General features: G+C 38.2%; 1 protein-coding gene across 3 annotated transcripts in view; it reads right to left on the reverse strand.

Annotated features, from left to right (window-relative positions):
- Positions 1 to 25,991, reverse strand: part of LOC143209048 (opioid-binding protein/cell adhesion molecule homolog) — a 210,048-nt gene that overhangs the window by 68,736 nt on the left and 115,321 nt on the right. For all 3 annotated transcript variants that reach the window (XR_013009033.1, XM_076424203.1, XM_076424202.1), the window contains exon 2: positions 23,908 to 24,005. Coding sequence is in view for 2 of the 3 variants with exons in the window: in XM_076424202.1 (XP_076280317.1) it covers positions 23,908 to 24,005 (98 nt within the window). In the remaining variant the exon portion in view is untranslated. The remainder of the gene's footprint in view (positions 1 to 23,907; positions 24,006 to 25,991) is intronic.

Below are 25,991 nucleotides of genomic sequence, written 5' to 3' on the forward strand. Positions count from 1 at the left end.
TTTATCTACGGGAAGTCTACTAACAGGATTCTCAATAATACTTGTGCTTGATAAAAAAGAAGCTTAAAAATCTTCTTTTACATAACAATCCTAACTACAATTATTTTATCACGTCAGTGGACGTGATTTGTTGGTTCACGGTTGAAATTACTATTACTAGTAAGTTGATGGATCTATTAAAAAATTCTTGGCTATGGACTTTTAAAAATGTCGTATGAAATATAATTTCTTAGAAAATCTAATAATTCCACGAATACATTTTGAGAAATTAGCAACAATGCTCAAGGGACTACCCCGTGAAATATTAACTACCTTGTACAGCTCTGCGAGATTGAATTTAATTAAAAATGTTGAATCGTTAATCAATTTTCTTCAAAGAACCAAGCATTAATTACAAGCAGAAGTTGCTTGTTTGTGTCGCAAGTTCTACGACGTTGCAAAGAAAACCTAAACAACTGAAGGGTAACACTAAATACATTTATAAAGAACCTAGGATCAATAAATCAGCTGTTTCAAAACAGGATCCCAATTATTTCCTTTTCGATGATAATCCTAAATATTATTTTATCAAATTGCGTTTTTAATTGATCTCTGGTTTCGAAAAGATCAGCTGCAAATCATGGCTGTCCAAGAAACAGTTAAACAAAACACTTCTACTCCGATATAAAAATATTTCGAAGTTTTCCCTGTCTTCGAGAAGATCTATTAATCTATTCTCTATACTGTAGACTTAACGCATTGATCGATTCAATGCTCCGTGAGCATTAGTTGAATAAAAATTGCATAAACATTATTCGCCGGCGGAAAAGAAGGTCTAGCTAAGCGCGGAGCCAGCGTTGGCTATAAAAATATTTCTTTTGCGTATTTTCGCGCAAAAAGGAAAGTCCGCGAAAGCGGAAATAAATTTTGTTCGTTGTCGCTGTCGGTGCCGCGCTGTTTTTCTATCAGCTGTATTTGCACGTAGTACAGAAAAGTAAATTTGTAATACTTTTTAGTGAACCGCGAACGGTCGGGACAGCGTAATTAGTATAATTAAATAAGAATTTGTATTTCGCGGATACGTACGCGATAAATTGAAATAATATCATCGGAAAATTTTAATCACGCAAAATACCATCGTGACTGCGTGTAAAAAGCGAAATCGGAGAAATTGTTTGTCTGGTATAAATATTATTATTTCTTATTTAGGTCGTTATTATTGGTCGGTATTTTAAAATTTTTACGTAGTTTTTATTTGTTTCAGACTCTTAATTTATTATTTACGTGCGCGAAGACAATCACCGCTTCGACCAGCAAATTCATCTCGAAAAATCACGGTGGAAAATCTCGCACAATGTCGATGACATAGTTGCTTTAAAATTTTGGAAATAAATGAAAGCTACAGGTGCTCATAAAATCAGACATAAATTGTGGAGTATGTCACAGTCCTTCAAACCGAAGCGAACTTTTTCGACGATCTAATATATTCGCTCCTCTCTTCTCTATTCGGATGTCAATAATAAAATCTCATCGATTCCCCCTGCGCTGCGCAGGTGTTCAGTGCCGCATAGCAAATTCGAATTTATTTCAATGTTTAATTTCTCGGTACGTTGCTTCGATAGAAATACATTATACGATCATGCTGCCCGTTAGTTGGTTGTGTTGAATATAATTTATGTCTCAATATATCCCATTCAAAAAACTGGAAAGAATCATTTTCACAATCGGCTTCGACTGTGTGCGTAATTTTATTGAGCAACGTATTTTACTTGCAGTATATTGATGCCAATATTAAAACATACTGTCTACTCAATAACAAATTCAATTTTGCTTCTTGTTCAATCAAACAAAGATCGTTTATTCGGCGTGTTTATTCTGTATTTAATTTAACCGATTAACATTAAACTTGTCGAGCACGAAAACCGATTAAAATGAGAAGGCTTCATTTATTTAGACTTTGTGCAATTTTTACCCTAATATCTGGTTGGATAACAAAAATTGATCGAATCAAATTTCATGTTGACAACTTTATAGTTTCAATAATTGTAAAATAAAAAATATAAACCCAGTCATTTGACCGGCAGTGGTAGGTTTAGTGTGGAATTGTTTTCGATGAAATAAATGAAATTCGTATCATTTAATGTTTCGACGTCCGTGCTTTATGAAATTTTCGAGGCAAGTTAAATAACGATTGCGCTACACGTGCAGAATGTATTGTGCCGTGGTAAATTGCATGGAAAGGAGTGCTAGTGCGTGTCACGATAAAAAGGAGGGTCCACGGCGTTTCATTCTTTCAAAGACATCTCTATCGATATCCATTGTTCCGGGAGACATTGAGAAAGTCGGGGGAAATCCTTTTCATTTTCCTCAAGCCTTCCCAATGGATTGACGTTCAAGCTGTATCGAAATTCATTGCTTTTGCAGCCCGGAGCAATTTTTTGCCTTTCTATTGTTCTTCGGGCTGCGCGATAATAGGAGTCGAAAAGGCGGCGAAACGAGATCGAGATTCAGCGTTTCGTTCCCGGTCGTCGTCGCCGTCTTCGTCTCGGCCGATCCTCTCGCTAAAGTAACGACTCTGCCAACCACGTTTACAGTTAATGTCCCGAGAAATGAATAATAAGGGAGTGACGTCCCGTCCAGAATAGAAATCGTTTGCTTTTGCTCCTTTATTCCGCGGAGCCCGTCCTCGTCCTTTCCCTCTGGAATTCATAAACTATTAATGAATATTTCTTTATCAAGCAAATAGACAGTTTTAACAAAAACCATTTAAATTTATGCGCCCTCGAATGATCGTCCACGGAAAACACGATTCCCCCAGCGATCTTACAAATCCTCCCATCGGATCACACGGAACTAGGACGTCTTCAGCAATTTATTACAGGAGAACCAAACGACCTAGAGCTAAAATACTTTTTGCAATGTATTCAGACATGATTCGGTATTGTGGACAAATTTTTCCAGCATGCTGCATTTATGCGTCCTCCGCTGGCCGTCCATTGAAGACAGGCTTCTTCGAGCAGTCTTACAAATCGTTCCATCAGATCACACGAAATAAGGATGTCTTCAGAAATTTATTACAGGAGAACCAAACGACGTAGAGCTAAAATACTTTTTGCAATGTACTCAGGCATGATTCGGTATTGTGGACAAATTTTTCCAGCATGCTGCATCTATGCGTCGTCCACTGACCGTCCATTGAAGACAGGCTTCTTCGAGCAGTCTTACAAATCATTCCATCAGATCACACAAAACAAGGATGTCTTCAGAAATTTATTACAGGAGAACCAAACGACGGAGAGCTAAAATACTTGTTGGAATGTATTCAGACATGATTCAGTATTGTGGACTTTTTCTGGCATGCTGCATTTATGCGTCCTCCACTGACCGTCCATTGAAGACAGGCTTCTTCGAGCAGTCTTAACATATGCTATATATGTATAGCATATATTTAAATAAACATCTTAGCATCTCAAAAATATGTTCTGAAAAAATTAGACTTGAATTTTCGTTCGCGAGCGTCATAAATCCCAGATTTCTCCAAGCGCTCGAATATATGGGGTCTGAAGGTCGGAAGGTCTGTAAACCATCACGGTACACGCGTCGGGTCTGATGGAGATCTTACTGTATGGCAGTTTTTTCGGGTAAGACTTTTTCCACGATAAGTGGCACCCCCGTTCTTGGAAAAAACGTGTACGAATTGTATGTAAGAAACGACAGAAATGAAGATAAAGGGAGAAACTTTCCCTCGCAACCCTGGCATCTCTAGTGCCCCTCATGGTCGAGCGACAGGAACCGACGTCACTAACCAGATGCAGTGTCCTCGAGTCCAATCGCTGATAGCCCCGCGGATGGCTTGCTGATGTAGGGGTTGCAACAAGGCACTTGAGGCAAGGCCACTTTCCCGGAAAAAACCCAGTAAGAAACCGACGATCCTGCAGGGGTGGGGATCGATCAGGAGGATCTATCTGCGAGGACAAGAGTCAACTGTCGCTTTAGAAAATTCCTTATTTCCTTGCCATATTTTTTTCTTATTGTTCTCCGTGCTGCGGGGGTCTGGTCAGTCCTGACACACATCTGGCGACCAGATCCACGCAGGCCTAATCCTCTCCTGTGCCTCTTCCAGGTTCAAGGTCTATGGTCAGAACCTGGCGAACCTTCCCTTTTTTATGACATCCTTTCCTGACTGCCTTTTCCCACTCTTTCCGTTTTTAAAGCATCCTTCCGTATTCCGTTTTCCTCCTCTCTTTCATTTTTACCTATTCCTGGGGAGTTTTCTAAATGTTGACAGGGTCAGTCAGTCACAAGTTGTGGTACGGTGGACATCCAGGTCACTCCACAGTTGATACAAGACATTTTAGCTCATCGTGTTCGTCTGTGCTATTTTTTAGTTTTCTATTGATTATTATATATGTAGTGATTAGTTTCTTTTTGTATTAGTGTTTACACTGTATGTAATAGTTTTTAAAGTTTTTCATTAGTTGTTAGTGCTAATTTAAGTGATAAAAATGTCAAAGGCCAGAAAGGTTTTAACAATGCAACAACGTGTGAATGTTATAAAGGACTTGGAGACATTCTCTATTGCATGTGTCGCTAAAAAGTATGGAGTACATCCCAAGACAATTAATCGGATCCAAGAACGCGCTGCGGAAATCTGCAACTTCGCAGAAAAAGGGAAACTGGAGAAACGTCGGAAAATTATAAGGCAACCGAAGTATGCATGCACCGATGAGGAACGGAGATTGTCAGGAACATTAGAAGAAAGGGCCGCAGAGGAAGAAGAAGAAGACAGGGCCGCAGAGGAAGGAAATCAAGAATGGGATGCAGAGGAAGGAAATCAAGAAAGGGCTGCAGAGGAAGGAGATCAAGAAAGGGCTGCAGAGGAAGGAGAAGAAAAAAGGGCCGCAGATGAAGGAGATCGAGTAAATGGGGTCAAACTACCCCCAAAACTAAGAAAGCTCTGCGACGACTTTTTCAAACACTCCGAGTCTCTCAAAAAATATCTTGCACCTCCGGCACAATGTTTATTAGACGGACTCAAATTAACAATGTTAGGTAAGGCAATTGAAATACTTAATTAATAAATAATAAATACATCATACTATTCTAAGCATAACACAACATTTTTTTTAGGCTATACAAAGTCAAAGGAGAGAAAACTCCCGTGACAAATCTTTAAACGACTCATTTATACATTAGAAAAATAATCACAAGGAAGTTATTAAACAATATAGTAAACAATACAGTTTTTCTTTTCTTTTCACTCGCTATCTTCTTCCATTTCCATTTAAGGCCAAATTATATCGTGTTTGGTATCATTTTAATCAGAAAAATGCCAGAAATAAGGTAGTGAAAGTCTCATAAAACAATAATGAAAACTAAACAATTCTGTCATTGCCATTTCATTGTGAGAACACGCGGGCCTTTAAACTGTGCCGGCGGCGGCTACTGTTCGCGTCTCTTTCTTTACAATACGCTCTTCTTCGTTGCGTTCGAAACTTTCATCGTCGATTAAACCACTAAATACAGTTGAAATTATATCGTGTTCCGTATTATTTTATTCAGAGGAACGCCAGGAATAAGCTAGTAAAAGTCCCATAAACCGCTAATGAAAATTAAGAAGTTTGAGAATTCGATTCACTCGAGTCAATGTTGTGGTGTTCACACCGATATTCCCGAGCCGAAAGTGGAGTGAGTAGACACTGGACTTCGATCGCACAGGCGACCCAGGACTTCGATTGAAGAATTACTGTACTATTAATTATTTTTTGTGAATGACCGTGAGTTGACTATGCAACAAAAATTTGTATATTACATTGAATCATGGCTGAATACACAGGAAAAAGTTTTTCAGTCCGACGCCACTTAGTTCTCCTAAAATAAATTCCTAAAGATGACCCATTTTCGCTCGACTCGATAGGCGGATGTACCCTTAAAGCGAAACGAACCGCGTTTAAGATTTCCTGTTCGAAAACTTGGCTCGGACGTCGCAAAATTTCGAGAAACAACGTTCCCAAAGTGCCATTACAAATCCGTAAGGAAATTAGCGAAAGACCGGTATGCACACGTAACCTGATATACAGAGCGAGGCATAAGTCTTGCATACCCGGCCGGATCTTAATCGTTAAAAATAATTGTTTCTGGCACGAAACACCCAGATAGAAATCAAGGGTCTGTTAGCCAACGTTGGTCGACATGTTATCGTTTTTCCACCATGAACCGTTCTTAGTAAATTGGACCCGTTTCACTCATAGCACGGTTAGTTTGCCCGGGCTTGGCTGTGCCAAAAATGTATCAATAATTACCAGTAGCAGCGCTCTGCGTTAAGGAACGCTATAGGTTCCAGTTTGCAAATGGAAAACTTCAGTGAAAAGTCGTGCCGTGATTTTTGTAGTTGTACTCGACACAGCAGAGAATTATTTTACTGTTAACTTTTTATACTAATCGGAAAAGTAGAAAAATTGGCACGCCCCACAGTGCGCCGAACCATTGACAAAAATCGAAAAAGTCACTGGTTCATATCGATTTAAAATTATGTTCACACTATGTCAAAATGTCCAAATAAATTATTTTTTGAAAAAAAATTCAAAAAATTCAGTAGGAAATTAGTTACAAGCAAATCTGTAAGCGAATTTTAGGAAGATCAAATGGTACATCAGTTCATAGCGTAACTTGTTTCCGTTGTGTTATGAACAAAAGACGTTTGTAAGAAATAATCTTTTTAGAAAATGATGGCTAAGGGTTGGCTAATTGTAATTCATCTTCAAAAATTTTGTAATACTTATATGCAATCAAATAATTAACCTGAAACGAAACCATTCAGTTTTATTGGTTTCCCTAATCTTTAGAAGAGGATAAAAAGAGTGATTCGAAGTAACTCTGGGATTTTGATTGCGTCGTATTAGTAAGATAGTATATTTTGATATTATATAAGTTAGAATTGCTACTACTGGCAAACATCAGAGTTATTTAACAAAATATGTAGCAAGAACTGGTCACCAAGCGAGTACGCGGATATCAACTTGTAGAAATATGAGAATTGACTGTGGTTATTGAATAAATAAAAGAATATTGATATTACATTAATTACAGATACGATTAAATAAATAAAAATTAATGTCCTAATAATCATTGATAATCATTGACAAAAAGGTAACACCCTCCGATCTCCCTGATTTTTTAATATGTCGTCCAGGTCATCACGCCGAATAATGTTGTAAATGTTTTACTCGGCGGTAGTTGTTTATAAAAAAGTTACTGCATAAAGATTCGGACGCTCTAAAGAAGACGATAACTTTTTTAATATTGAACTATACGATTTGAACTTTTTTGGGAAGCTAGAGCAATTAGTTTACTACAGGATGAGAAAATTTTTTTTCAAAAATAGCAACTGATCGGAATTGTTGAGAAAATACTAAAAGTTGCATTTTACAACTGCTTTATGTGGGCCTATATAAAAATTTAACAAATACGTTTTGCAGATCTGTGTCAATTGAACATATTCTGAAAATTTCGTCAAGATCAGTCGACGTTGCAATGAGCTACAAACGTTTAACAATGGTAAAAATTGCAGGTTTCACGACTTTCGGCCTATGTACATCTAAGAATTATTACATCTTTCCATGTCTGTCGTTTTTTCTTGCATCAACCGATTTTTACGAAATTTTCAGAATATGTTCAACTGACGCAGATTTACAAAACGTATTTGTTAAATTTTCAATATAGGCCCACATAAAGAAGTTGTACAATGCAACTTTTAGTATTTCTTCTACAATTCCGATCAGTTGCTAATATGAAAAAAATTTAATTTAAAACGAAGTTTCTGAGTGTTGGAAGAACTGAACTGTGAATTCATCTACTGAAAACCACCAATGAAACAAAATTTTGTTTATAATTACCGTTTTTCAATGTTTAAAGAAATTACTATATTTATAATAATGTCATATTGACATTGCTTTCAATATAGATAAAAAAAACCCACTTTGTTTCATGTCTCTATCATAAACAGAACAAAAGTTATTGAATTTTGTCCAAGAAACAGGCATTTCGGCAAACTTCACTGCTTGTAAATATAATTAATTCTAATTGGAAGCTATTTTTCGTAAGAATACAGTTATTATACTGTTACATCGTTTATTCCGATTAAAATACATATTTAAAATGTTTATATGGAATATTGGTCGATCGTGGAGGACGAAGAACATTTTTTAATGCGAACGAGTTTCCTTACAGGCCACATCCTCGTGTATACATAGATGAAAATCATCAAATGAATCACATTGTTCAAGTGGAAATACATAGTTCCCTGATATTTTTGTACGAAACTCCGTCAGAACGACGAGGAATATTCTGGAGTTCGACTGACAAAATTGCATAAACTATCCGCGCGCACGAGGCAGAGAACGCATCGTTAATTAACGTTACATGATTTTATCCCGTCGCCGAACCGCTAACCTATGACGCTTCGGATAAGCGAAAAGTAAATCTCGTTTAATGAGAGACGCAAGTTGTGTACGGCGAGCCGCAAAATACAGGGCAAATAATGATACCATGGTACATGTGATCAATGGTGTCTAATATTTACCATTGATTTCCTATTCGGGCTAGTAGCTACACGTTAAACGATAGGAACGACAAGGTGATTGCTTTCATGTCACGGATATTTGCTCGTGAATAATTAATGAGATTCCGTTAGTGAATGCGTGCACGGATTTAGATATTTCAAGATAACATGGGAGGATGAGGGCCAGGACGGATTAATCTCTGTATAACCGGGCTGAAAGGAGATACTTAACAGTACCATATCAGCCGATTTCGATGAGATCAAACGGTACCGTTCAACCGATCTACTGGGCTCCAGTCAATGCAACTTGTATTAAATCAATATCGCTACATCCGGATCGAGCTCGCAGTTCGTCAAGCGAACATATTAATCATTATCCTTTAATTCCTTCCAACGCATTACATTGCATTACATTCTATGTAACTCGCCTTCTCTGTTTCAATTTAATTTTAAACACATTAAATATTTTCTCTGTTTTGTGTTTGACTTGCCGAATTTTATTAGAAATGCATAAATCCGCAGCGTCTAATTATGAAATCGAGGACTGTAACACGAGAACATTGTTTTCCTAGGCATCTAGATCGACCATCTATCTTCTATCTATAATGTAAATGTCCGTTTGTTTGTAATCGAACATCTCCGTAACGGCTGAACGTAGAAAGCTGGGGTTTGAGCCATTAGACGCAGCGTTTCTTCGGGAAGGTTCATGAGAAATCAGCATGCGAAAAAGTCCAATCGTTCAAGAGTTTTGACGACTTTTTCCACCGGCTACAACGCTAACTGCTTACTTTAAGTTATGTGAATGTGGCGCGTTTGCGAAAACATTGATATATAATAATCGATATGGTTTCGTGTTGATTCGCATCATCATCAATGCGTCCCGACGAGAATCTTCTCAGTGGTATTCTGCTTCGAATTATATCGTGAAATAAATATAAATAGAAAAATTGCATTGGAATTCAGCTGAGCCGATTGATCTGCGTTTGAATTGAAATATTTGGTTAGTATTTTTAAATTATTAAGTTTTCTCTTTGTTTCTTAGTTCACGTTTTTTCCTTCTTTTTAATGTTTAGCAATTTTTTTCTTCCTACTTTAGTACATAAAAAGAATGACTTGCAGAAAAGCAAAAGGTCGTCCTACTCGCGAAACGAAAGCAGTGCGACGATTAAGATCAAATCAAATTGAGGAAGAACGGGCAACACAAAGAATGGTTTAAATACGTGCCAGACTTGGGGGATGCACGGTAAAATAAAACATAAATGTCACATCTGTGACAGGTAAAAATATGCTTTTCACAAATATTGAGCCACAGCAACGCGTGGCGGGGGAAAGCTAGTGTTAAATAAAATATCTTCCGTAGAAAGAGGCTGAAATTTTTCCTTTTAATTCACGGTGATAAATCAAAATGGTGTAAAGACAGCTCGCGCGAGAACTGAATCAGGCGTACATATTTCGGAGCATGACGAATTGATATAAAACGAAGACGGATGGAGATTCGGCGCATTGTCGCCACGGTGTCGTTGTTGAATCAATATTTCCTGTAAGCTGAAGTGCAAATGGGGCAATAATCCCACCGCCGATATATGTATAATTATGCCTTACGTGTCCCGTTATGATAGATGTAGGCTCGCACGCGAGTCTTGCGCTGGCGAGGCCATTCTCTCCGGAGGCTGTTATCTTCTCCTCTCGGTGCATGTGCTCGGCTACCGAGTAATGCGAGCCTCATATGTAAATCCCATTCTGATTAACATCCACGTGTACCAACACAGAAAGCCCTTACATCACCCTCGGTATCCTTCTTCGACCTAGCTCGCCCCTAAACCCTCTTAACTGCGGCGTCATGTGAATGGCCCCTTCCACGTATAAGCCGGTTGCTGCCGCGTCTGCCGATATTAACTTCACCAGCTTGATTATATTTCACAGCCGGGCTATCGACACGCACCCAAAAACTTGTCCCATGGACCTCTCGGTCATCTCGATCCGAAGAAATCGATGGATCTCGAGAAAAACGTCAAAAATGGCCACATGTTTCTAGGAACCAAGGATAGGAACCAAGAATAAGCATCTTTCAGTGTTTATCAGAGACAAAGAGAATAATCGAAAAATTTTCAGAAGAGAGAAATGTCGGAAGCATTCAAATAATTCAGTGTTTTGCCAGGAACGAAGAATAACAATTCTTCCGAAACTGTTCCGGAAAAGAAAATGTTAAGAATAAGAATTATTCCAAAAATGCCCGAACGAGAAAAGTGGCAGAAATGGCCGAATGTTTGTCAAAGATAGAGAATAAGAATTATTTAAATAATTTGTATGGAAAAGATCAATACATGATCTTTTATGAGCATATCCTGTATGAATTTAATTCGCACAACCTGAAATTAAATGGTATTACGATTTTCAGCCTCGTGACACGAAAGTGACAAGACATTTCGAGAAAAGCGTCAGTGTGTCACACCTTCTATCAACTGACATTGATCTTTCCGAAGTTCGACCGGAGTTAAACGATGTTTCCTTATGTGTATGTATCTACGCTAGTCGCCAGGCTAATTAGTGGCCACTCTGAAGAGCTCCGTTTGAATCATTAACTCCTACACGTTCGGTACAAACTTGCCGACCGTACATGAAACAGGTGAAATCAGTGAATGGAGGATCTGAGATCCGCAGATAGACTTTCAGGTTCTGTAACTTCTTGCTCGTGATATATAATGCATATCTAAATTAAAATAAACAGTGTCAAGATTACGATCATTACTAGACTGTGAATTGTTGGAAGTTTATAGCGGACGCTATACAATTTTAATAGAAATCAGCAGAGATTTCATCTTCCTTGACTACTTAAAGTGTTGATTGACTGAGCTTCTATCTAATCCTGTTTCCACCGCTCTTGAAAATGTAAATTTGCATAAAGATCCGCACTCCACTAATGAGTTAACGTCAGCTTTTCAACCTCTCCCAGGCCAGAGTGCTTCTGGTCGTTCACTCAAACGTTTATACTAACGTTATATGTAATTAATTATTTATTTAATACTTTAAACCAAGTATGGTTTATGTAGCATAAACAATACATGAACATAACGTTATATGTATGTATAATTTAATAGCAAATGAGCTGTGAGCAGTTGAAACGATTTAATTGTATCTTCTTGAACGAACTACGAGCATCCACTTGTTGGGTCTCTTATCGACACTAATATTATAGTGCACGCGACCAGAATGTTTAAAAATGTTCATAAAAGCTTAAATTATTAGCAATACAAGAGTAGTTTCATGGAAATTCTTGAATAAACCAGTTAAGCCACAATAAAAATGGATTTAAAGTAGAAAATTGCAAAAATACGTTCAACTAAACTTTGATACCTTGACTTAGTAAAGTATTTCTTGCTAGGCTTCCGATTCGTTTGACAATTTTATGAAGTACTTTGGTCTCTTCGGAAAGAAGGTTGTGCAAAGAAAGTAGCACATTTTATCAGCATAGAATCGTTCTGTGCGATTCTCATGCGGGTTTCCATCGTTCTACTGTCCAGAAAGCGTTTGAAACGGAATTTAATTTGTACCGCAATCCGCAACCTGTATCAAACAATCCTTTTCGACATGTAAAGTGGCACGAAATATCAATTAGATAGTAACTACAACATACACATGTCGTGTTTTCGTCCGTATAATGTCATAAATTAATTTTAAATTATTCCGTCGGCTTGCTACTCGTATAGCATTTTAGATGAACAGGTTTCAAACGTTGTACTAATTTTCATAATGGACAGGTAATTCGCGTTGATTAGACCCACGCGGCGAAGTCATGCTGGCTGCATGTTGAAGGAGTAATATTTCATTTTATGCGTAGTCATGCGTTCCTATAATACTGCGAAAATCCTTTCATGATTATATCTGTACCGCGATGGAAATTTCTGCATTCGAAAGCTGCTTCTAATCCAATTTCTAGCAGGTATTTGACGGATATTCACCTCCTGACATGAATAGGGCATCTGATATACAACCTCCACGATGGCTCACACAACTGTACACTGTACACCGGTATTATAGCACGAGAAAGTATTCAGCCGTCGCCTTATGTGAAATTTCGTGCGCGCTCCTGGTATCGTTATAATTAGACTGTGCCATTTCTGTGCCTTGTGGCCTACGAAAAGCTTCACAAAACGGACGATAAGGAATTCTATATAATCGAATCGTATAATTGGATAATCGAAGAAAATTCTGTTTCATCTGGATTTAATCTATTTCTTCAATTTCTACGAATTCAAATTTTTATGAACTGAATGCAAAATAAATTCAACCGTATTTTTCGAGTACCAAATACCGTGTCATTTTTCATGTAAATTAAACCAACAAAAACATCCTGTAAACAGGAGTCAAGTTCCTATGGCCGTAAAATACCTCTTGCAATACTGAAAAAAGCGTTTGTAAAAATTAATTTAAAAGAACGCTATTTAATTTTTAGAGTTGGCCGTTACTTTTTAAACCAACGGCCATAAAAGGTGTTAGTTAGCGGCCAAGTTTGAATGATTTAGCCCACCATGTAACTCTTTAAAAATTAAATAGCGTTCTTTTAAACTAATTTTTACAAACGCTTTTTTCAGTATTGCAAGAGGTATTTCTAAGCTAACGAACTTGGCTATATTCTCTTTGATGTCACAACTTTTTACGGCCATAGGAACTTGGCTCCTGTTTGCAGGATGTTTTTGTTGGGATTTCATCAATTTTTGTTGAAATTTCATCAATTATCAAGTAGGTATCAAAGAAAAAAAATCCTTTTCTAATCTGCAAGACAAAATCCAAATTCAATGTATCGAAGGTTAACACTCTGCCGGCGCGGCGACACGACGCTCGGATCCGTTTGCCCCCGCCTTTTGTTTACGTTAAAGCGATTGTTTTTTTCATCAGTATTTGTTGCAACTTCGAAGCTAATAGAACGCATACTTAGGGTGGATTTATAGTGGAGCTGCGAGCATCGATGATAGCGGTGCGTTGAAAAGGAACCAACATTCTTTGTATTTTCTTTGTTTTTCTTTTTTTTTTCGCCGCACAGCTCACCTCGCTGCTCCACTATAAATCCACCCTTATGTATGTTATGCTGCTATGTGCGTGCGTACCTATATCGTAATGTTTATTTTCAATAAAACCCCTTTAAGGTGTAAACTTTCAAACTGATAATTATTACTTTGAGTGTTTGTTATGGTGGACTTATGTACCAAATTTCAAGCTTGTAGGTCAATGGGAAGTACCCAAAAGGTTTTGATGATCTGTCAGTCACAGTCTGTCAGTGACATATTTAGCGATTTTTGAGGTCCTATATCTCGGAACCTACTAATGTTGCAGGATTAATGTTTCGACAATATTGAGACATGATAGCATTTAACAAGTGTACGAAATTACATGTCTCCATCTGCCTCCAGTGCCGAGTTGTAAGCCGCTAAAAAACGGCTAAGTTGTTTCGTGTAAAAGACGCTAGTACGAGAACTTGGCTGGTGCACTACCGTGCACCTAGATAAAAGTACATAAACCGTTGCAATGAAGCTGTGGATTTCATGCTTTATATTATTTATAGATACATGCGTGATACATATTTTGTATTTTCACTAGGAAGCCCGGATAAAATAATCGTGAGAAGTAACATTAATCTTTTCGCGATTCCAGCAAATATCGGACACATGTCCGATTTCAGGATGCATTATCAATCGCTTATTTATTCCAGGTACGAGTCGGATCTTTCCACGATGAATTCGCAGAATTTTCTGACCTGATATAATAAAAAAAGAGAGATGGCCGATTTCAAAAAAGAAACATCCGGTCCAGAGTGATCGCGCGTATAACCGGTTCGAATGGCGTCGCGTTTGGAAGGGGAGGGCTATCAGAGAGGTAAAAAAGCTGTCCAGTTGAGTTTAGACTTCCAATTGGTGAAATTCGCGGCAATCGGTGACGTTCTAACAATCTGAGTCCCGAAGTCCAATTAGTCGCCTTTCGTACATTTGTGTGAGTACCGAATGAATAAAATGTGCCGTGGCGCGCGCGCGTCTACCCTCCTCCCCTGTGCGACCGATCGAATTTGAACGAATGTACACTGAGCGCTCTCGGCGTGTTTCGTATCGTGTTGGCACATCAAAGAGAATTCATTAACGAGCATTAGCGCAGGGGGGACACTCGTTTAGTGTCAACATCGGTAACCGCCGAATGTTTGAAACAATTTAAAGCTCCGCGCGCGCTCGCGTTCGGTAAATTTAAATCTAACTCGCACCCGCCGACGCCGAAAGAACTCAATCGATCAAGCTCGCAGATTTTCATTTCGCGCGGCGATTTCATCGTGATAATTTCTCATTAAATTAACGCGGCCGCGAGTTCACGCGCACAAAACTGATAAAAATTTCTCATGTCGAACCATTCATCCGGACGAAGCGCACGCTTATCGCGGAATCGCAATCCGCTGCGAATGAAATCTTTCGGAAAGAGATTCGCCAATGCTAGATCCAATTATTCGATCATTTTCGGAATTGTACTAGTTTCTGATTAGGGATAGAACAACTTCCAATCCCAAATTTCATTAAAGAATAACAATTTAATGTTAAGATTTGCATTAAAAATATAATCCGTTGCACAAACGGTAATAAAAGTAACAGATGAAGAGCCTCTAAATAATTATATAATTATATTCTATTCAATTATTATAATGTATTCAAGCGAGATTTTTAATATGAAATATGAGTCTCATTTGTTTAACACTTTTGTTCATTAGCTTTTCGAGTGTACTAGCAGACGCAATTTATATCCCATCTTGTTTAATCTCGATTCAATAAGTTCCGCTCAATTATATACATATTTCACCTAATTATAATCTCCCAGCTGCGTACTTAAAGCCGTACCTTCAATGTCTGATGTCAGGTTTAATGAACTTTGAAAATTTATAGATTAACCGCAGGATGGGCTGCGTATCTTTTTTGCTCGTGATAACTCAAGTTTAAAGGATGAAATTAACCTCCAGAGTTTTATCGAGTGAAATTAACTTTTAAACTCCGTGTCAATAAATATGGCAGGCGAAGGGTACTGTCTACTGAAATTGTCGGACCCGCCGCTGATACAATCCCGATACAATAAACAAAACATTAAACGTTCTATGGTCATGGAAAAAAAGTATCAAATCAATTTTTGCGATTTCGATAAACGAAGTCGGTAAACGTTCCTGTATAATCCAAGCGAAAATCACGACGATGCGCGATGGACCGTTCGATTTGTTCATGTTTTCATCGAGTATGATATTTCTCATTTCGTTTGCAAATATTGAAAATCACAGAAAAAATCGAATTTAACTCGTGATTTTTTTGGAGCTATACGAAGTATAAGAAAATTGTTGGTAGTTAATTTTTTTTTCTTTCCTTAATTACATTTTAGTAAGTCCATAATAATAAAACTGGTAGTTTTAGATTCCTCGAATATTTTCAGTATTTTAATTTTGATCTCCCTTCAGTTTCGTCATAAATTCATAAAAAATTGAAAAGACTGAGGCTTTTGCTCGCACCTAGTAGAAAACATCTTGGGGGGTTTACGGCACATTGTAGCACAGTTTCGAATTTCGTGCAGCAGAAGAAGCCAAGAGTGGTGTAATTCAGGGGTTAAAGGGCCGTGGAAATTACGGGGGAACATTTAGGTAGCATTTAGTAGTCTGCAGCGCGTTAGAGCTGAAGAAAACAGGACGAGTGTAGACGTTGCATTCTACGTGCAACGGGCCTGGGGAATCCTTTTCGGAATGTAGCTCATATTTTCCCAAATGAATTTCCCTTGTCAGGGAAGAAATACGTTTCCTATTTCAAGCGATTCGTGAACGAGGTTACCTTAGTCCGGCCGGAGGAAAATGTGCGAACGAATGGAGGGCTGCGGAGAAGAACGCGTTCACCGCGGGCAGTAAAGTTTCGGCGTGTGCTGTTCTTTAAAGCGTTGCAAATCTCCGGCAGATTCACTCGTATATTCACGCCCGTCTTCCGGGGACCCACCTCGAAATGAACTTATTCCATTGATACCGTCGCCCCGAGAATTCCGGCAACGTGACAGGTGTCAGAAAATACATACACCGAGGGTACCTGTTACGTAAAATCATCCGAGATCGAATTTATTGGCGCGCGATAAGAATTTACGACACACCCGGCCGCATGAATTTCACATCGGCTCACAATCGTCTCGTTACTCTTTTCTTCCTCTTTCGACGAAAAAAAAAAAAGAAAAAATATATAAAAATTGCCGTTTCGTAAGATCGTTTGATAACAATTTCCGATGTCGTGCAACCTGAACTTTTCGTACCGAGAAAGGTATATCGCCAGGGAAATTGTTGTTTGCCGAGTTCGACGACAGAAAGACCTCGATGACACGAGTCGGTCTCGAGAGAAACCAGTCTAAACATTCAGAAGTTAGTATGCAGTTGTTGCGACGAGATTTTTTACAGCCGAATGCCTCTGTAATTTATTTTTCTGTCCATTGCAGGTGTTTACTTTGAAACGGTTAAAATGGAATTTAGAAAATTTCGTTCTCAAGTTAAAGTGCGTCATTGGAGCTTTAATTTGAGCTCGTAAAAATGTTTGAAAATTGATTCGAACACCGTAAAATTGAAGCGTTTTCCTCCGAACTAGAGCGATCCGGATTTTTGAAAATGTGGAAAACTGGACCTTTTTCAGCTTTGCTGCAACAATCTCGGAAAATCTCTTGTTAATAAAGATTGCTTGTATCGCTATTTATGGTTTGAATGTTCACAGTTTACGGGCTTCGCGAGGATCATTGAAAAAGTACACGATCAAATTCGGGAGTTACTTTGAATTTGAAAAAAGCTCCAGTGACTGTTGAATGCAACAGTTTCATTGGTTCGAAAGTTGATTCAATCAGATATTCACGAAACGCTTGTTGCTAACGAATGATTTATGCGCAGCAAATTCAATTTTCTCGCGGGGAATATATAATTTCACACGGATTTTAATTTGACAGTAATGAAGGAACCGAAATAATTTCATATGTTTCGCCGCGGAGATTTTCGGCCGTCATAACGTATCACAATCAAATGACTGTTAATATTTTAGTCACGATCGCTGTATTTCCGTCGTCTCATATTTCATTCATAAATCAACGTTACACCGTATCTCTTATCAATCATATAATTGCATTTAAAGCTACGCGTTAACTATTCATACATACATTCATGAACAGAGTTCAACATAAGCTTGCTTGCACGAACGTTGATAAATCATTGACGAAACGTTTAAACAAAACTAGAAGCATCTGTACGGAAAATGTGAAATGATATTCAAACTACGTTAACACGGTCGTTATAGGGTCAACCGTATCTTATTTAGTGACGCATATGTATACAATACTGGAATAACTGATAATAATTTAGGACATTTATATAAAATAACGCCACCTTGTTATCATATTAAATCAAGGCTTTACTGTATTCTCGAAAACTTAAAGCGGTTTTAAATTGATTTAAGAAGGGAATACAGACATGAAAAAATTAATATTTTTCTTTCGCACTGAATTTCAACTGATTGTTCTTGTAGCACTATTAAGAATTCTAAATATTACCAAAGCGTCAAAAAGGTAAAAGCAAAAATGATTGGCACTGTTGTACTTAGTTCTTCAAAAAAAAATATTGCACTATTAAAAATGCTAAATATTGCCAAAGTGTTGGCAAAATTATCAACACTACTATTTACTTGTAATTCTGAAGAACAGAACACTATTAAAAATTTGAAATATTAAAAATAGACTTGATCGAAATGAGAATATGATGTCGTTTGGGGTTTTGGAAATTCGTGGGAGTATTTTTGTGTGGACGAGAGACGCCATTTACAGCGGAGCGAGGATTTCTGTTCAAAGCTGGATTGCAGAGACTTTTTGTTTAGAAGTCCGCAGTTATACGAATAATGCAGCCCGCGACTGATTAAAGCAGTATTCCCGGCATTCCGGCATTCGTTAGGTGGGAAAGGTAGAAAGGTGATAGGGAACATCTTCCGTCCGCCAGGAGTCGTAATTGCGCAATATCCCCGCCTAACCTGGCATAGTTACGCTAAGTCGACTCTAATTGTAAGTCTGTCAAATAAACAGGCAGCTGCGACACTAAATATATGAATTTCATAGGTGAATATTCCGGCTCGTCTCGACTACGTGCTTCACCGATTCAAATAATCCACCTCGAATTCTATATTTCGAAATTATTGAAATCGCGAAACTGCTTAAAATGTTCAAATGATCCCATTTATTCGTACTCGCCTAGGATGAAATTTCAAGAAACGTGTCCTTATCGTTTCAACCAAATATTAAAAACGAGTACGAGCACTTTGATCCGCGTTTGTACATTTCATTTAGCTGTGCAAATTGCTGTCGTCGGTAATTGTCAATGGGGGCGCGAAACAATTATCACATATAATTTCCGATATTACTAAATAGTCATTTAATACTGTACCAGCTAATGTCGATCATTAAGTAATTACATAGTTACAGAAACTGCGAGTGTTCCCAACACAAGATTTGATCAACATATTAACAATAACTAACGTAATGTGTATTTTACATTAGATTTGATTGTTACCAATCTTGATAAGGAACAAATTGAAGATTTAGGTGGAACCAACAGTTTCTTTCGGTATTTAACGATAACGTTGTTTCCGCGAGCCCGAAATTTGCCGACCAATTTCGCCGGACGAATTTCTGCCTCGCTGTACTTACGTATTCGTTTGGAACACACGAGATCGGTATAAAATTTAAATAGTCGCCGAAACTAAAAAGAAAATGGAGGGGAGGCGAAAAGGGAGGCACGATACGCGAAAACCGGCCGAGCCGATGGTATAATTTCTATTTAAATAAATTCAAATTTATTTAAACGAGACCGCACGGGATTGTTTCGAGTTTTGCGTCCACCGGATAATCGTACACCGGAGCAAAGATTCGGCGAAATAGGAATCTGTTCTCTCTCTCTCCCTCTCTCTTTCCCCTTGTCGCGCTTTCTTTGTCTCTTGCTCGCTCTAATTATCACAAATTCGGTTGCAAGTTGTTACGTGCAAAAGGAGTCGGTGGCGAGGAAGGAGACAGCCAGAGTGTTAGGCTGCGCTCGGTTGAAACGAATATAGCAGCTCCTGAAATGGGCAGACGTAGACTTGGCTTAAGGGCGTCAGTTTAAGCATGGGTATTGCGCACAGTCACGGTCCTTGCTCAGCCAAGGTACTCGTATCGCCCTTATACGTTCCACCCTGGCTCCTTTCAAAAGGATTTTTTTTCTAAAGTGTTTCATATCAAGTGACAATATGCTGCTAATATATTTATTCGAACACCGTCAGCACCGGGTCAAAGTTGAATCGCACCCAATCTTTATCTCTGAAATTACAGGAATGCAGTTCTTATCCTTATCCTAGGCCTCGTTTTATTCGTCCTTAAGAAAATAACCAACAAAAACATCTTGTAAACAGGAGCCAAGTTCCTATAGCCGTAAAAAGTTGTGAGATCGAACAAAACACGGCCAAGTTCGTTAGCTTAGAAATACCTCTTGCAATACTGAAAAAAGCGTTTGTGAAAATTAGTTTAAAAGAACGCTATTTAATTTTTAAAGAGTTACATGGAGGGCTAAATTATTCAAACTTGGCCGCTACCTAACACCTTTTATGGCCATTGGTTTAAAAAGTAACGTGTAGTATCGTGTAGTGCGCGCGTGCGAGAACTTGGCTGGTGCACTACCCCGTGCACCTAAATATTTTCTTCTGTGTTCAGATAAAAAAATTGACAGATTGTCAAGGGTTCAATATTCCTCGAAATTTTTCCATCTGATTTTTGAAATGTAATTTTCTATTTGAAAAAGATCCTGAAATACTAGCCGACTTTTATCGCTCCTAGACGCGTGTAAATCCTTAAGGCGTCGTGCTTCAGATCCTCAGGGACACGGAACCCCTTAAAATGAATGATCTATCTTCTATCACGACTGTTGTACTGCGAAGCGTGAAATGGGTTCTTTAACTGCTCGATAAAGGACCATTTTTTAATACTACAGTTGACTATGCAGTTAGAAACATTTTAAATGGTAGGCATTTTTAATAAATTGTAACAAGTAATCTTCAAAATTTCTCTTAGATTCTTAATTAGTCTGTATAATGAATAATCAACGTACATACCAAACTTCTTCGACTCGAAAAATTAAAGTTGAAGCAAAATTCACTTGCAACAAAGTATTGTTTGTTTGCAATTTAAGAAGATGTTTAATCATGCTTTGCCAGCCACATGCAGATATAATGCAGCACATCGATTTTTCGAATAGAAATTCCGCGATATTGCCAATTTGTTTTACAGAAATGACTTTCTGCGGCCGCAATTCATGATCGTTCGATCGGGAATTAATGAAATTTACTTACGCTCCAATTTTTCGGGCACAATGTTCGCTGATTGGTCATGCGATAACTGGATGCCTTCCGTTTTACTAACAGCGACTACGCCAGGTAAAAGTTATTAAACAGAGGAAACTCTTCCGTGGGAACTGTTCGACACACGTGTGTGCGTGTATCACCAATTTGACCTGGATTTCGCATACACGCGCGTGTTTACGTAAATGCGCGCGATTCATTACGAATAACAGAATTTCGAAAGGGTCTCGAGCAAAATTCCCCATAACATTTATTAACGTTAAATTCTAAACATTCATAGACGCGAATAATGTTACAATATTCGTAGATATTCCCATCACTGTAAAATTACGTACATTGTTCGACATAAGTAATTCAATAAAATTACGAACTAAACGTATGTTAACTTCGCTCGGATAATAAAACGGTGAACCGTGCGAATACTGAAATATTTAATGAAACTCTAATTAACAAACGGAACTCTATTAGCTGCTCGCGGTAACTATGTCAAAAAGAAGCTTTTATACGTATTTCTAAAAGAACTTATTGGCTTACGTTATTTAAGGTGCTTTAGTGGTTCTCGATGAGGTTTCAGCAGAAAGTAGATTTTTAAATAAATATTAATCGTCTCGAGAGCTAATTTATTTCTTTATCGACTTATTCTTTTTTAAGTATTAGCACAGCATTGAACGTGAAATAGAATTTCACAGAAATATAATTATGGTGTCCATGTACTGCACGGAAAATATTCAATAAGTTAATTCACAGCAGTGATTAGTTTTAGCGTATTTAGTTTTAGAGTATTAGCGCAGCAGTGAACATAAAATATAATTTCTGCGAGAAATATAATTACGATGTCCATGTACTGCACGGAAAATATTCAATCAGTTAATTCACTAAGTGAAGCGTTGACCGCTTCTGATTTACTCTTTCGTGGAACGGGCCGCGGAAAACAGTCGCATGGCAGTGAAAAGTGTACGAAAGGGTGGACTGGACAGTTTGAGGAAAAACCTATGAAAATGCAAGCGACAAGGGCGCTGCAGCGCACGGCACGACGATGCCATTGCTGCCACGGTTAAGATGAAGAGTTAGCTTACGGATGATACGCGGCGCCGTGGCTAACAGCCAAATCTCGAGGGATTTGCGGCGACTTCATTAAGTGTTGTTACCCCTATACGAAATGTAGAAATTGCCACTGCATCACCTGCGATCGTTTACTCGCCAAACACAAATATTAATGTTGTCCGCGAGCCTCGTATCTGCTAATCTGCGACAACATCAATTCTCAGGCAAGAGACGCATTTGACGATCCTCCGAGGAGCTGTTGTCCATTTGGAATTTAGACCACCGTTTAGCACGCTTACTGCATATTGTTACAGTCCTCGTAGTGCAATTAGACCTTTGTGCATTTATCACAGAAATACACTTCTCACAGTCTTGCCACACTTTTCACTCAACGACACGCTCTAAAACAATCATTTCTTTGTCCATTTTGAAGAGATCACACTGCTCAAAGTAGATCTCGCGATTCGTCGTTTTGCATGGCCCTCTCATTACGAGAAGCTTTCAGACGCAGTTCACGAATCAACCGCGTTTCATTAATTTCATTCATTTTACTCATTTCATTCACTTCTGTTAATCCTTCCACTTAACCGAGAGTTTAGCAGTAATACCTCTCCCGTCCGCACTACAGCGCGTCACGTAGCGGACGGAAAAAATAAAAGAAATGATTAACCCCGGGCGATGAACGAACTTTAATTTACCAAAGTTTGCAGCGTCACGAGAAGGATATTCGCTATATTGCCAGAATCCATTTGGAATCGTTCGGAGGGGGGAGGGAGGGCGCAGCGTGCCAGCGAATGCATTCTGGACAATGGAGTTTACGTTTACTTGAATCGTTGAAACTACCGATTACGCCAACCTTTTTTATCGTTTCGTATTATGAAACCTGAGTCGTGCAACATTTCCCGCGGCGGGGGAGGCGGGCTCTGTTACAACCAATTTTCTCTAGCCGTTTCCCTTTATCAATTATCTTCTCTGTTTAATGCGGTTCGGCTACGAGCTTTCGCGAATTTTTCGCCTGGAATCTGGTCGTCGAAATCGACTATTCAATTTGTTCGTGAGGCGGAACACGTGACCGAATGTCTTAAAGTATACAATCATCATTTATTTATTACTTAATACGTATTAACACATTCGCCACCATCATTTGTTTCACTGACAATTTTCATCAATGAAATATTTGATAAAATGCAACGTATCTCCTTTGTGAAATATTGAAACAATTTAGCAGGAGATAGTCGCGGATTCTCTGGATACTATGCAGCGCACTATGATTTTAAACAATAACGTGTATAGAATTAATTTGACTTTGATCATTGATTAAGCAAGTTTATGGACGTCATCTTTGTGACGGGGTAAGCGAACGTGTTAAATAATTATATCAGCGTAAGTTTGAATAGAATCGCAGAGGCCCCAATAATTTACTTATATTTTATCTTACAATTAAGTAAAGATCTTTCCACGAGAAAATAATTCCATAAAATTTTTTTCCAGTGCCATGTATTATAATAAATTCAATCTTATCATTTTCATAAACTTTACTCGAGCGTACTTACTTGAATTAACAATTTATTAAATGCGAACAAGTACGGTAATATAAGAACTGCTCCAAAGGGTTAAAGTTAAAACACAATTAAGTCTGCTTATAAAATAATAAACCGAGAGATTTAATAATATTATCCAGTTCGTATTGAGGAACTCTGTGAACCGTGCGAAGTTGTAAAAACCTCTCTCAGAAGCATAAATAAAAAAATAGTTGTATCCCATTGATAGAGATTCTGTGACGTTGCGGGTAACGTTTTAAAGTTCTACCGAAGCGGCGAGCTTTATATATCCGGACTTTCGCTAATCGGGGCCACTTAATGCAATTTTATCCATAGAAGAAAGTGCGGAAGAAAGCAGAGGATTAAGGAGCATCGTTGCTGGAGAAATTACCTTGTGGGTGGAAAGGTTCGCGACAACGCAAGCGAGCACCGCTTCTCTGCCCATTGGGACCGTCACGTTCGTTATTGGCACGGTAAAGCTCGGTCCCTCTGAAACACAACAGCGTTATCTTCTAAATAGTCCTCTATAACGTGGGTTCATTACACCTATATATCACCAGCCCCCATCGATGAAATCGATCTCCTTTCTTATAACAAAATCTACTTCTTTCTTGTCGCTGCGGCATCGCTAATTACATCATTCGAGGCAAGCACTGCACAAAACTTTATTTAACTCTCTCACTAACCAGTTCATTTACAATTTGTTAAAATAAAAATGCTCCACACAGTAAAAAATTATAAAATAAATTTATTCATACAGGTACCCACACCAAAATCGTAATTTTTTAATCTCGTACCTGAAATTAAGAAATTCATGCGAAGTTTTAAACAAAAGTCAATTACTGTATGAGACTTAAAGCGTTAGCAATCAGGTTCAGCTATCAGCGCTTGTTTCCCTCCCATTTATCTCCGCTCGCTTCATAATTAACAAATTCCAAGTTTCTCCATTAACGTGTCCAATAAGAATGAGTTTTCCATTCAGCCGTTTCAGTCAGTGAATCACGAGTTCAGCGAAAACTGAGTTGGACCTTATCACTCGAATCCATATTCGTCGGGACGCGAAGAATTTCAATGAAATCGCCGTAATTATCGACAGCGCATCGACGACTCGGGTCTGTATCGTAACTAATTAAATAATGAACGAACATATATCAAGCTCCGATATTTATTAGAACGACGCGGCGACGACGGTGCTCCGGACGAGGAGATTCAATAAAAGAACGTGTCCGGCCAAATTACAGGGCAAAGTTTCTGCGGAACACATTGTTCCCAGTGCAAACACGTGACGCCTCACGTTCTCCGAGTAACTCATTCTCTGCACACTGCTGCATCGACACAGAGAGCGCTGAGAATTTACTGGCACGGAACAGTTTGGTTTTGTACAACATATCCCGTGCGACAGACTGCAAACGCGTGCACTGCGAAAACGCACGCGGCCTTTGTCCGCGCCGCGTCGCGTTATCTTCAAGTTAGAATTCCAGACTTTCGCTCGCCTAATCCTGGTTTATCGTTCCACGCACATCTGCATAGATAGGCCGGCAAAAGCCGTCTTTGAAGAACATATTTATGCAAACGCGCCCTCGACCGGCCGCTCCTCAAGTCTCGTCGGAGAATCGATGGAAATCGATTCGATGCATTTCGAACAGTTCAAACGAAATTTTCTATGTTTTATAAAATGGTCTTCGATGCAGGTCGTGTCGAAATTATGTTAAAGGAATTATTTGTAAAAGATTTTATTGACAATTATTGATAGAAAAGTTTCGTTTTCTTCGTTACAGTGCTAACAGAACAGTTTAACATCGCCTACATTTGTCAACGGTATTTTTATCCTTTTCTTATTGTAGTTTATTCTTTCAGGATAAAAATCAGGAAAAAATTTTCATTTTTACCACGTTTTCATTAGCTCGCTTTCTTGTCTGTCTGTCTGTTTGGTTGTTTGTTTGTTTGTTAAACTAACTTCCCGATAAGCTAAAGACTTGAAATTTTAAACATAGGTCAGAAGTTTTTTAAAAAACCTATGCGTTTAGGAAATATAAATTATTAACAAATTTAACCGTTACACCTCATTTTCAGGACTATCTGTACGGGGTTAGGAATTTGTATGGGGCTAGAAAAAATTATTTTATACTTTTTAGTCCGTTTCAAAAACGTGGTATTTTTTACAAATTTATTTTTATTTAAATAATTATTCTTTCAGGATAAAAATCAGGAAAAATTTTAATTTTCCAATTGCAAATCCGTATTCAAAATAAACAACGAATTGCAAAATACAGAAGTCAAACAGAACTCTGTTACTTTGTTGAAGGAAGTTTCTTCAGCAATTTTTTTGATAAGCTAGGAATAATACAATAACTTTTTGAAATTTTTCTACCGATTGCTATTTTACCTATTATTATGGATTTTCAAAATTACTCGAAAGTCCTTTCCGCACCAGCAGGTTCGAACCGGAGCTTTTAGTGAGAGATACGCCATTTC

The sequence above is a fragment of the Lasioglossum baleicum genome, chromosome 5 (genome assembly GCF_051020765.1).
Source record: "Lasioglossum baleicum chromosome 5, iyLasBale1, whole genome shotgun sequence".
In the NCBI taxonomy this organism is placed as follows: domain Eukaryota; kingdom Metazoa; phylum Arthropoda; class Insecta; order Hymenoptera; family Halictidae; genus Lasioglossum; species Lasioglossum baleicum.